Source organism: Populus nigra, chromosome 6 (assembly GCF_951802175.1).
Source record: "Populus nigra chromosome 6, ddPopNigr1.1, whole genome shotgun sequence".
Taxonomy (NCBI): Eukaryota; Viridiplantae; Streptophyta; class Magnoliopsida; order Malpighiales; family Salicaceae; genus Populus; species Populus nigra.
The window spans coordinates 22,390,290-22,403,088 of NC_084857.1; the positions used below are offsets into that span (position 1 = coordinate 22,390,290).

A 12,799-nucleotide genomic window follows, 5' to 3' on the forward strand; every position below is an offset into this window, starting at 1 on the left:
ATGGAATCTAATGGATATCAATCTAAATGAGTATTGTTCAATGATGATTTCAATGGAATCTAATGGATATCAATCTATATGAGTATTGTTGAATCTAAATTTATAGATAATTTAATTTCAGGTCGGATTCGGATAAAATCTGAGAAGATAAGATTGGCTTTTAGAGAAGGTAATGGATAATGTTCAATGATTCCCATTGCCCTACCAGTTATGCAAAGGGTTTTATATTTTTCATGTCTCAAAAAGTAAATCTACTTGGAGAAATTCATTTTTTACCATATGCATAGGATTTTGAGACCAATCTACTCGGAGTAACAATTGTTAGAGCAAGTGAAGCAACTACTATCTTAGCCTATCATGTCTGTGACGGCGGAGGTTTTGGCCAAATTCTGGTTGGCGCAGCAGAGAGACACTCGTTGTGGTGCTCCATTGTCTAATTCTCCTCTTTTTGTCAGACACATGTTTGCAAATACCACTAAAAGAGCTCGGATGATGGTGGTGTGCCGTTGCAGTGTTGGAGACCAAATCTTCTCTGTCACACCCTCTACTAATTACGAGTTTGATTATTTAGGACAGAGCACTAGAGGGGATTTGAATCTTAACTTTGACCATCTTGACGCTTTTGGTAAATCTCTCTCTTTTGCAAATTCCCATGTAGGAATTGTTGTCCGCAAACGATGTCTGATTGCGTGTTTCTAGTGGTAATTATTTTTTTTTTTTTCGACTTGTTAGTTAAAGTGTCGCACTCTCTTGTTCATTCCATGCAGGAATGGATGGTCCGGCAACTTTACAAGGTCCAATTGAGGAGGTTGCTATGAAGGAGGCAGAGGAAGCTGAGGATTTGCTTAATGACTTGGGCATTTCGGTAACCCTTCTTTCCTTACGCTCTTATATTCTGTTGCTTTTCCAATGAAATGATCATAATTTATCCTCAAGTCTCTCTTTATTACTGTTTTCACATTTTTGTTTGCTGCTTCTTGTGCTCAATCTTCGATTTTGATTTATTTATTTGTATTAACCCCTTCTGCATTACTGAAATGTATTTACATGTGGTTTCTCAATCTAATTGAGAACAGCGCTTTGCGGTTTCAATATGTGAACTTCAATGCGCTTCCATTCCTATCCTTGATGTCTACCAACTTTCGAGTTTCTCTTTTTAAGGTTCATTGTTCTAATATCATCAGATGTTTTTCAGAGTCCCTCTTCAGAAAGGAATTCATCCCGAGGTATATTTTGCAGTCGTACTTTAAATCTTAGGTCAATTAGTGCCATTGGATATGACATGGACTACACTTTGATACATTACAATGTGAAGGTGAAGAGCACTTCTTCTCTCAACATCTATCCATGATTAGAACATCAATGAAATAAAAATCTATCAATTCTACTTGTTTAGTTAGACTCATAATATTATATGGATTTGATCATTTGAGTTCTACTGGTGTGTATTTATTTATACTACTGCAGGCCTGGGAAGGGCGGGCTTATGATTATTGCTTGGGAAATTTACGAAGCATGGGTTTTCCAGTTGATGGGCTTGCATTTGATCCAGACTTGGTGATTAGAGGTCTTGTTATAGACAAAGAGAAAGGCAACCTAGTTAAAGCGGATCGATTTGGTTATGTAAAAAGGGCAATGCATGGCACCAGAATGTTGTCTACTCAAGATGTCAGGTGTGCTTTGAGCTTTAAATCTCTTCATTTTGATTATTGACAATCCTCTTGGTGGCATCCAAGGTGTCTGTTATACTGCAATGATGGATTCTTCCCATTCTTCACCAACAGAGTATAATGTTCTCTTCTAATCACACACCTGCTGCCAACATATAGGACGACGAAATAAGCTTTTTTTGAGTCCCTTTTTATCCTTGTACGTAGTATTTGATGGTGCATATATAGCCTGCATGCAGTCTGCTTAACTTATGATTTAGCTTCTTAAACATTTTTTGTTTGATTTGGTATAACTGGAACACACCGGTGTAATATTTTCCATAGTGGTGCTTAACTTTCTATTTATGGAAGTGAGATGTATGGGAGGGAACTGGTTGATCTGCGGAAGGAGAATCGATGGGTGTTCTTAAACACGCTGTTCTCTGTTTCAGAAGCTGTGGCGTACATGCAGGTGGGCTGTTTCAATCCATAGAAATATTTGCCAAACTATAATTCTTTTCGTTCACTTGCCATTGAGATGTTTTGCGGCAAATAATTTGTTCTTTCTATTCTGATGGATCTTTCTGCCCCCAACTATTTCTGCTGGTTTTTCTTTCTCTTGACTAAGTAAACAATCACATAATTTAGTTGGCAAGGTTTTTCATTCAGCATGTATTCTGACATTTAAAGCAAGCTTGCATGAGTATTGTGCTGAAAGCCATGTGACAATGGTTTCTAATTTTCAACCCACATTTTAAAGAACTGCCAAACTTTTAATAAAAATAGTTGGAAATACATACAGAAAATGAGAAACTTTTTGAACTTTCAGATTTATCTTTGATTAGTAACTTAAACATTGGTGTAAGAGGAAAGGAAACGAAAGGAGGAGAGAGCACAAAACAATTAGCCATCTAAGATGAAGTAGTTAGACCGCAATTTCTTAAATTTTAGTGGTGAGAATTCTTCATGCACAGACATAATGTACTCTGGTGCGTCACACATCCTGTTGTGTTAAAGGAAAGCTGTATGGAATTATGAATTTCCAGCTGACTGACAGAGCTGGTGTTTGACCAGAAATCTTATTGTAGTCCATAAATTTCATCATTAATTGATGCCCCAAAAAAAGAAGCCCCTGAACATAGAGCATACTATAACTAATTTTTACATTTAGCAAACTATATAAACCATGAGACTGTTCGATTAACTTCTTCTTTTGTGATTTTTTATATTTATCATGTCATCACTTCGAGAGCTAGAGCATTATGTCAAGAAAGGCCAAAATGCAGTTTCTCTTTTCGAAGGGGTCCCACTAGTTCTACCTCCGTTATTGTTATTGTCACGTTCATTGTCTTTTATGAACCATCTAATTCACTGTATGCAACATTTCATTTGCTCTTGTGCAAGCGACAGCATGTTAATCTTTAGTAGCCTTGTCTGATTCCACTTCCAGATGGTTGTTAGATATGATGAAGGAGCTATATCAGCCGAAATATGCCCACCTGACTATAGAGGACTTTACAAGGCATGTTTCGTAGATTATCAATTGCAACAACTAAATTGTCATTAGGTATTTGCGTACCTTTTTTTTTTATACTTGACATGATTCTCAGGCTGTTGGAAAGGCTCTATTTCGGGCACATGTAGAGGGTCAGCTTAAGGTAAATATATTAATGGGAATTCATTTTCCAGTGCTTTTGGTAATTTGGTCCACAAACAATGTACTGATTGATGGCATTTATACAGAGTGAGATAATGTCAAAACCTGAATTGTTTGTGGAGCCTGACCCAGAATTACCTTTAGCACTGTTAGATCAAAAGGAGGTATTTCTTTGAACTCGTCATCTTTGATTAAGCACAACATTATTATGATCTTATACTGGGTTCGGAGATTTTCGTGTTACAGGCTGGTAAAAAGCTTCTACTCATTACAAACTCTGATTATCATTACACGGACAAAATGATGAAGCATTCATTCAACAGATTCCTACCAAATGATATGGGCTGGCGAGATCTGTTTGACATAGTGAGTATGCCTTATTTGACAGCCTTACTTCATGGCAAGTGACTGCTCTCTTCTAAGTCTCTTAACAGAAGGCTCCTTAAAGTTTAAGGAGTAACTTGTACTAGACTTTCTTTCTTCCTAATAACATACTATAAGTATCATTGGCATGACCAAAATCGAAAGATTCTCACCACCTTCCTTTCCCTTTTACCATACCAGTCCTAGGCTTAGACTTCTCGAATTGTTTATCACAACATTAAATCGTTGTCTTGTTTGATTTTATGTTCAAGATATTGATCTTCTCGACTTTGATGAAACCTTGGGTCACTTGTTAATTATGATTTCTTGTTATTCTCTACTTATGTAGGTGATAATATCTGCAAGAAAGCCAGAATTCTTTCAAATGTCTCACCCGTTGTATGAGGTGGTGACTGGCGAGGGTTTAATGCGCCCATGCTTCAAAGCTTGTAAAGGTGGTTTATGCTTTGTTCATGTCGTTGTTTTATCACTATCCCAGTGCATTCTGTATGGTAGATTTTTGTTGGATGAACAGATATTCCATAATTGTGTTTGGATCCTGTGGTGTGCACAAACACATATGCTTGTGATTTTGCTGCAAATTCGGCCAAATATTGATTATAAGCAGGATACGGTGCCTATGGATTTTGACAGCTATCATTAATTGATGCCGGACAGCTTAGGAGAAGTCTAGAATTTTTTTGCTGCAAATACATCATTTTTGGACAGGAAGTCTAGAAATTGTCCTGTCCATCATTATTTTTGTAAGAAATAATTGTTCTTGTGCCATGAACTGACAAGTTCTTTTGCCATGAACTGACAACAAGACTTGTATTATTGCACAGTTCAATGGCCCTTAATCAACAATTTTATAAGTTTGTTATTTTCTTCCACAGGTGGATTGTACTCAGGTGGGAGTGCTCAGATGGTGGAAAACTCCTTAGATATCCATGGGGATGAAATATTATATGTAGGTGATCATATTTACACTGATGTGAGTCAATCAAAAGTCCACCAACTATGGCGAACAGCATTGATTTGTCAAGAGCTGGAAGAAGAGGTTGGAGTTTAGATTTTCTTGTACAGAAATTATAGATTGACTAAAAAATGGTATTGAAACTATTTTTAAAAGCAGTAAGAGCAGCTTTTTCCGGGGTTGAGCCACAAGTAATGTATCATGTCATTTGTATAGTTTTTGTTTTAAGAACCGAGAATCTTTGGCATTTCTGATATCCCCGATTGATCCAATACTGATAAGTGTTTCCTTTTTGTTGTATTGAATTCTGGATCTGCAGCATAGTGCTCTGATTCATAGTAGGGGTCATCGGGCTACAATGATTGAGCTAATTAATCAAAAGGAGGTGGTAGGGGATCTCTTTAATCAACTTCGGCTAGCTCTGCAAAGGCGAAATACAGGACGTCCTGCTCAAGTGAGCATGATTCCTTGCTTAAAATATTGCTCTCATACTTTTTTAAGCATGTTTCAGTCTATATGTGCTCCATATAGTTTCTTGTACCTGTAATGCCTTAGTGTTATCTGCACATGACCTTCAGTTCCTTGCAATCCAGTGCAAATGAACTTGTCAAATGCTTGCATGAACGATTATATTGTACGAGGTCGCACCTGCAGAGTACCCTAAATCCCTAATGTATCTGCACATAGCCTTTACTTCCTTGCAATCCAGTGCAAATGAACTTATCAATTGCTTGCATGAACAATTTAGTTTACTAGACCGCACCTGCAGAACACCCTAAATCCCTAATTTAGCTGGTGGCTCTAAGAAGCAATTTTAGTTTGAGTGGAGTTTTTTTGACTGAACAAGTTGAAAGGAACCGCTGATTGGCTGACTTATCTTGCTTCATTTTGTGTACTTTCAGACCCTTGCTGCAACTAACATGGATGATCAAGAACTCACAGAAAGCATGAAAAAGCTATTAATTGTTATGCAAAGACTAGATGAGAAAATTGCTCCAATGTTAGAAGCAGATGGAGAGCTTTTCAATAAAAGGTAAGACTGGCATGGATGGTTAAAATGCTGAACCACTTATCTGCCCACTCACAAGACCATTGGTTAGGTTGCATCTTGGATATCCTTGGTAAGTTTGTCTATCAAGGAGCATCCTACTCCTCCTACTCCTAGGTAGCCATCATATGAAAATTATGAGTCAGTTTTCTTTGATTCCTGTTAAGGCATATTTGAACAAAGAATTCTCATTTTGCAACAGGTGGGGATTTCTTTCACGTGCAGGCCTGTGGGATAAAAGCCACTTAATGAGACAAATTGAGAAGTACACACTTCCACTTCAAAGTCCTCCATATATTTTCTGCATTTGATTGTGTGCTAACTTTTCTCACTTTTCAATGTTGTTGAATGGTCTGCATAATTTTAATTGCAGGTATGCTGATATATATACCTCCAGGGTCTCAAATTTCCTCCACTACACCCCTTTCATGTACTTCCGTTCACAAGAACAGGTATGATGACATTCTTCGTCATGTTTTCCGATGGTGTATTTATTTATTCTGGTTAATGAACTGACCCGCCATATTTCTTTTCCAATCGCAGACGTTAGCTCATGATTCGCATTCATACTACCAGACACAGATTAATGGGTCTGCCGTTGACAACCAGTGCTAATTAAGACTAATAATTTGAATTGAAACTCTGCAGGTCGTGTTGTTAACAGCTACAGTAATGCTGATGATATTATGTATAAATGATGTTCTATACACTGCACTTATTTCAACAACAACAACAACAAAGCCATGATTGTGTTTTGCAATGACTTGTATGTGTGTATAGTTTGGCGGTTGCTATCTATTGACTTCTAAAGTAAGCAGTGGTTATGGTGGTCTTGTTTGAATCTGAAAACCTATATAACATTGTGAGTGATAGATGTTTTTTTTTTTAAAAAAAAATTTGAATTAAAATAATTTTTTTTTAATTATTTTTAATATTAGTATATCAAAACTATCTAAATAAATAATAATAATTTAAAGCAAAATAAATAAATAAATATTTTTTTTAAAAAAAACTTTAAACTGCAAAAATAAATGAGACTTAACTGTAATAGAATTTTCATAGTGAGATGAGGTGCATCTGTCTGTCTAGTCTTTTAGGCCAAACCAGATTTGATTGACCTTATACACACACACATATTAAATAAGCACATATTAAATAATTGGCTTGTACTTTGTTTTAGACCGGGTTAAATTATTTTGTAACCTAAAAAAATGATGTTAAAAAGTTGTTAGCATGTTTTAAAAACAAAAACAAATAAAATTAATGAAAAAAAAATCATTTTGATCTGATCCAAGTTAGCGTTGCAAACTTGTGATCTGAATTGTAAAGCCGTGACATCTTCATAGAAATTATATAGAAAAAAAATACAAATAAAAATCTTAATATTTAATAAATTCAAAGTCAGAGGTAGAAATTAAAAAAGAAATAGGTTTAAGAAAATATTAAAAAAACAAAAGACCAATGTCAACTTGGGCTTGTATCTTATACTTATAACTCGGGTCATGAAACGGGATGATCTCTTTGAGAAAAATAACGAAGTTCAATCATCAACAATCAAATGCTGAAAGCTAAAAATAAAAAAAGAAAATTAATTTTAAAAAATAAAGAAATAAATTGATATAAAAATAATAAAATGATGTAAAAGTCTCTAACAAATCCGAGCTAGTATGACAAATGTATGACCCGAATCGCGAGGCCAAGATATCATCATAAAAAAAAAGATGTTTAATCTTTAATAAACTTGATGTTGAATGATAAAATTAAAAAATAAAATTAATGAAAAAAATATAATAATAAAACATCGATATTGATTCGGGTTCAATTTTCATACTCATTACCTGGATCATAAGATCAAGATCACTACACAAAAAGAAATAGCAAAGCCTAATTCTAAACAAATCAAATATTGAAAAATAAAACAAATAAATAAAAAACTAATTTAAAAAAAAGGAACCAAGGAAGAAAAAGACAATTAAAAAAGGGTCAAATCTTAGATAAAAAATTAAATTAAATCAAATGATAGTGGATGAAATTAAAAATAGATTTTTTTAAAAAAATAATAATAAAAAAAATAAGAATTGAATTTGATATAAATACTAAATAGAACAAAATGTTTAAGGGATGAAATATATAAAAAAATATAAAAATAGGAGTCAAAATAAATAAAGAGTAATAAAAACAACGATGCAATTGAAATAAGAAGAAAATAAAGGGCAATTCTTAAATTTGGATGGGTTAGCTTATTTTCAGCATTGCACGAACTGTCTAAAAGACATAACCTACTCCTACATATTGGTGCGTGCGTCGTATGTCCCCGACAATTTTTTTCTCTCTTTTTTTTTTTTTAAATTTAATTTGTAAAAGACTGAAGTGTCATTAACCCTATATAATATTAACAAAAAAAATCATAATAAAAGGCCTAAAAGCCCCTTAATCTAAGTTATAATTTTTTTTTTCTTCTAAGAGTATTTTAGTAGTTATACTATTATAATAAGGATTAAAAACAAAAAATGCCCCTGCCCTAAAAGTTAAGGAAATTTAACTTTTAGAGTATACACTTTGTAAATAAAATGATCAAAGTTTAGGGTGTGTTTAGGAACACAATACAACTCTCGTTCTTTTAAATTTTAATTTTTTTAAAAAAATAAAATTTATTTTTAAGTTTTTAGATCGTTTTGATATGCTGATATCAAAAATAATATTTTAAAAATAATATTTTTTTATTTTAATATATTTATAAATAAAAAACACTTTAAACCGCTGTTACTACCACAACCTCAAATATACCCTTTAATAACTTTGAAAATGAGTTTTAGCCATGGTATTAAAAACGACATGTCGTCCATGGGAAGACTTGTAGTGGTTAAACAATCACTGTGTTCTTTAAAGATAGAAAAAATCACAAGTTGTAAAAAGAGTTGAAGCAGTGACAGCAGAAACCCCCCAGCTGTGGAAGGCAGTACACACAAAAATCAGAGAAAGGCAATGAACAAGCTAAGATGGGCAATGGATGGAGGGTTTTGGGATCTGGACAGGTCCACACCCAGAACCCTTGAAGGAGAAGGACGGGCAGTGCCAGGAGAACCACTTCCATTGGGTGTTTCAAGAGGTACAAGACTATCAAGACCCAAGCAGATTGACTTCTTTCAGCGTTTTATGTTCGCCCCTTTCATCCCTTCTTATTCTGCTTCCTCCCATGGCTTGTCTCTCCAACGTGTTCTCGCTCTTCCTTTCACTCAAAACTGGTATAATTTTACCACTCCTTTGAGAAAAGATTCCATCTTTTTTTTGTTTTCGTTGATGATTAAAGTAGATGCTTCGTTGTGATGTTCTTAAGGTCAAAACGTTTTAAAAAACATGCAGGTTTGCTACATTACTAGCTCAATTCAATTTGCAGAAGTTTGTCTCTTCTTTTAAAAAGAATGGAGCCTTGCAATCTTCACGCCTAGAGAACATTAGGAAACATCTTGAGGATAAGTCCTTATATGCACTTGGATTTTGTTCAGAGCTCTTGTTAAGTCCTTGTGATACCCTTCTCTTGAGCTTGGATTTTTATGGTGATGATAACAATAAGAAACCTCGTAAGAAAGCAATCTTTCATCATAAGGCATGTGTTTGTTTGTTTGTTTTATTTAATTTTAGCCACTATGCTTTTCAGTTTCTGCAATTTTGAGTGTTATTTTCATGTGTTTGCAGTTCCCAAATCACAATTTAAATGTGGAGGCAGTTTGGCCTGGACTTTACATCGACAAGGCCGGTAATTATTGGGATGTACCTTTCTCCATGGCCATTGATCTGGCGTCTCTTGCTTCTGACTCTGGTGCTAGTTATCATTTCTGTATGCATCATAGTGCCGGTCAGCCTATGCAGCTTGGAGGTGATGAGACCGTTGAGGTTCCTGCTACACTACTTCCTGGTATCTCTTTGAAAAGTGCTTTTTCCTTAAAGAAAAATGTTGAGATTTGGAGAAGCAATGCTCAGAAGTTGAAGATGGTGCAGCCCTATGATATTTTTCTCTCCAATCCTCACATTTCGGCTTCAGGGGTCATTGGTAAATTGCAAGTTCTTAACTTATTTTCTGTATGCTAATTTTGAACCAGACTGGATGAGTGGCATGGGGGCATCCCTATAAATTATAGAGGCTTTCTCATTTTCTCTATTCAAACAATTGTTTCCTTAAATATACATCATGAAAATGACCTACATTTGCATCATTATGAAGTTTAGAGGCTTACTGCAGATGTAAATATGAGTTCTGTACATATCTGGTAATGAAGCTAAAGCCCTATCTTTGGTTGGAGCCTTGGACAAACGTGCTATGGAAGTTGTTGTAGGCTTTTAGCAGTTATTGCTTCATAGTTTCAGCTCCCATCTGCCATTTCAGATGTAAATCATTTATCTGTATCTCTTACTGATGTTTGAACGCATACAGGTGCTGCTGTGATGGCCTGTTTTGGGGATAATTCAGTTCGGCCACAAGTGGTAGATGAATCTCAGCAGTTTGAAGGCTTCTGTCTTCGTGCTCCTGCTGTAAAATCCACCTTATTAGTTGATACATTTTCATCTGTTTCATTTACTGCTCAGCACGGAAACTTCCAAAGACTATTATTAGATCTTACTCGATTTCATGCATGCCTGGATTTCCCTTCTGCTTCCAAATTTCTTTCAGGTGCCACCAGATTAGCACAAGACTTTCGTAATTCTCAACAGCCAACCATGGAAACAGTTCAGGCAATTTGCCCCAAGGCAACCGTTTCTTTTCAGCAGCAGGTAGGTCTTAGCTTCTAGCATGGCTGTCTTTTCCAAAATATGATGGCATATTATTAGCAGATGAAACTAAAGGCAACAAAAGCGAAGTTGTTAAATCAAGTCTATTCTTTGTTATTTCAAGATTTGCTTTAAGGTCACTGTTTTTAATAGGAACTTCTTTTAGTTGTATGTTTCTTGTAGAAGCATTGAACATGTACTACAGTCTAATAAGTTAATATCAGCACTTGCATGCTGCTGGTCAACTGCTTTTTAAATATTAGCAAGAAAATATCTTCTTGTTTCTCATTTTCCTCTTCCTTCATGCACTCCTAACCTCTTTGGTGGAACTATATCTTTCCACATTGGTTGCAGATAGCAGGACCTTTCAGTTTTAGAGTTGATTCTGGAGTTGAGATTGATTGGAAGAACAAAGATTGGCATATGTGTGTGGATGATCCAGTATTTTCCATTGAGTATGCTTTGCATGTCCTTGGTTCAGCAAAGGCTGTTGCTTGGTATTCACCAAAGCATCGGGAATTCATGGTAGAACTTCGCTTTTTTGAAACCTAACTGTCTCTGTACCACCTAAGGATGCTATATTTTCTGCTGGGTGCATGGAAATTCAGTTTTTCTCCTCGCGTTACTTGGTTCATTTAAGAAGGCAGTTCCCATTGTAAACTTTTGCCACCATTTATCAAAGTTATGAAGATGACTTCAATGATTCACGTTTATTGTTGAGTAATCCAACTCAATGAAAATTGTAAATTCTGCTTTTCTATTCAAGACAATACTTTCCAGAATGAATAAAATACTGTTTATGTCTCCTTGGAACCTTCTATGGTCAAGGCTTTAATGGAAGGTCAGTATGTAAGGTCTCTAGGACTTGAACGGATTAGTGGAAGCTCAGCACTTCCTTTCTTCTCTGGCCAAACATGAAACGAATTTCTGTATTTATACAGATAAAACACATGCAGCAAGTATAAATGCTTCACATTAAACTAAAAGATGGTCTGCAAGATTACACTCTCCAGTGAAATAATGATTGTAATGTCCAATGGCTAGAGCATTATGACCTGCGACATGGAGAATCACGCAGCAGTATACCATGGTTTCTCCTCAGGGGCTGGTGACTGGTGTTCCACAGAAGCGAGGATGCATTCTTGAAACCTATTAATGGAGAAATGCACGGTTTCTCATTTGATCTACTGCAGAAATTTACATAATCAGAATACATGCGTGTTTGACAAGATATATAACTGCCTAATGCTCCAGTAAACTGTATGGCAATGGAGAAATTGCACAAGCATAGTTTGTGAAACATTGTTTTGAGATTTAACTTGGAAGCTTGAAACGGGCCTTTTTCAACATCAGAGATAAGCCATGGTTTCAACTCCCATGATGTCCATGGTGCATCAAGTTCTTCAGAACTCAGTAAAATATGGATTAGTCTTAGCTTACATGATGTCTGATTTGCAATACCTAAGTAAACTTTTTTAGAAACAAGCACTTAAAGAGCTGTTTTGAATAACAGAATTAGATGATCAAATGGCTACAAACAGCACAAATCTTCACTAAGTTTTCAACAACAAAGTAGAATTGCATTCAATCTTAAGAATTGAACAATTTTCATTTCCTTCTCTTCCCCCTTGCAGGTGTTTTGGTAACCAACAAGTCTTTAATCTTATGCTGTGGTGCCTACCAAGACTGGTTAAGGTTTTTTGGTAACCAACAAGTCTTTAATCTGGGATCCCAACAAAGAAACCAACCCATCTTCACTGGATTTGCCATCCCATCGTTGCGTGATGAATTGACAGAAGCAGAGAGATCGTGGGTTCCAATAAAATGATTTGCCGCTTCTCTCATTGCAGCAGCATTGAGTTTATGAGTAATATGGTATGCGTACAGACGCTGGGATGATCCATGATTACGAATAAATTTTAGAAATCAAGTATAACCTGCTACCAATAAGTTTTAGAAATAGAATATAATCTACACAAGTAATTACAATCTAGATTTAAAATAAAAATTAATTATATAAATTTTAAATAACTATTTTAAAATAAAATAGATAATATTTTACCATAATTTTGATTAAGTTTTCATACAAATCCTATAATTTTTAACACAATTGTGAAAAATAACATAACTCAAGAGATATATTGCAAAATTAATAAAAACAGATCGGATAATACCATGGCTAACGGTTTGCGATAATCCAATAATTTAATTATGAAAAAAGTTTTTTTTAAAATTAAAAAAATAATTGTTTTTCTTTTACATAATAGAATCTATAAAATACTCATAAAAATTAAAAAAAAATATTGTTTTTACATTGATGATTTCAGTGAAACCTAAAC

The 12,799-nt window shown here is 34.9% G+C and overlaps 2 protein-coding genes across 4 annotated transcripts; both read left to right on the forward strand.

Annotated features, from left to right (window-relative positions):
- The first annotated feature begins 30 nt into the window (after positions 1 to 30).
- On the forward strand, positions 31 to 6,453 carry LOC133697993 (uncharacterized). 3 transcript variants are annotated; one of them, XM_062120842.1, is made up of 17 exons: positions 31 to 169; positions 288 to 625; positions 768 to 865; positions 1,196 to 1,315; positions 1,468 to 1,673; positions 2,022 to 2,121; positions 3,100 to 3,171; positions 3,260 to 3,307; positions 3,393 to 3,470; positions 3,553 to 3,672; positions 4,019 to 4,124; positions 4,566 to 4,729; positions 4,965 to 5,099; positions 5,548 to 5,678; positions 5,896 to 5,958; positions 6,067 to 6,145; positions 6,237 to 6,453. In XM_062120842.1, exons 2-17 carry the CDS (start codon positions 358 to 360, stop codon positions 6,306 to 6,308), a joined length of 1,860 nt encoding a protein of 619 aa, XP_061976826.1. In that variant the 5' UTR covers positions 31 to 169; positions 288 to 357; the 3' UTR covers positions 6,309 to 6,453. The 3 variants fall into 3 exon arrangements, 2 of the variants coding, with proteins under 2 accessions (XP_061976826.1, XP_061976827.1); XM_062120843.1 differs by lacking the exons at positions 31 to 169; positions 1,196 to 1,315 and having other exon boundaries at positions 183 to 625; XR_009842972.1 differs by lacking the exons at positions 31 to 169; positions 6,067 to 6,145; positions 6,237 to 6,453 and having other exon boundaries at positions 182 to 625; positions 5,548 to 5,766; positions 5,896 to 5,951.
- A 2,107-nt stretch (positions 6,454 to 8,560) lies between these two features.
- LOC133695919 (protein TRIGALACTOSYLDIACYLGLYCEROL 4, chloroplastic-like) lies at positions 8,561 to 11,266 on the forward strand. Its single transcript, XM_062117896.1, has 5 exons — positions 8,561 to 8,938; positions 9,057 to 9,300; positions 9,390 to 9,744; positions 10,126 to 10,463; positions 10,815 to 11,266. Exons 1-5 carry the CDS (start codon positions 8,679 to 8,681, stop codon positions 11,010 to 11,012), a joined length of 1,395 nt encoding a protein of 464 aa, XP_061973880.1. The 5' UTR covers positions 8,561 to 8,678; the 3' UTR covers positions 11,013 to 11,266.
- Positions 11,267 to 12,799: the final 1,533 nt, after the last annotated feature.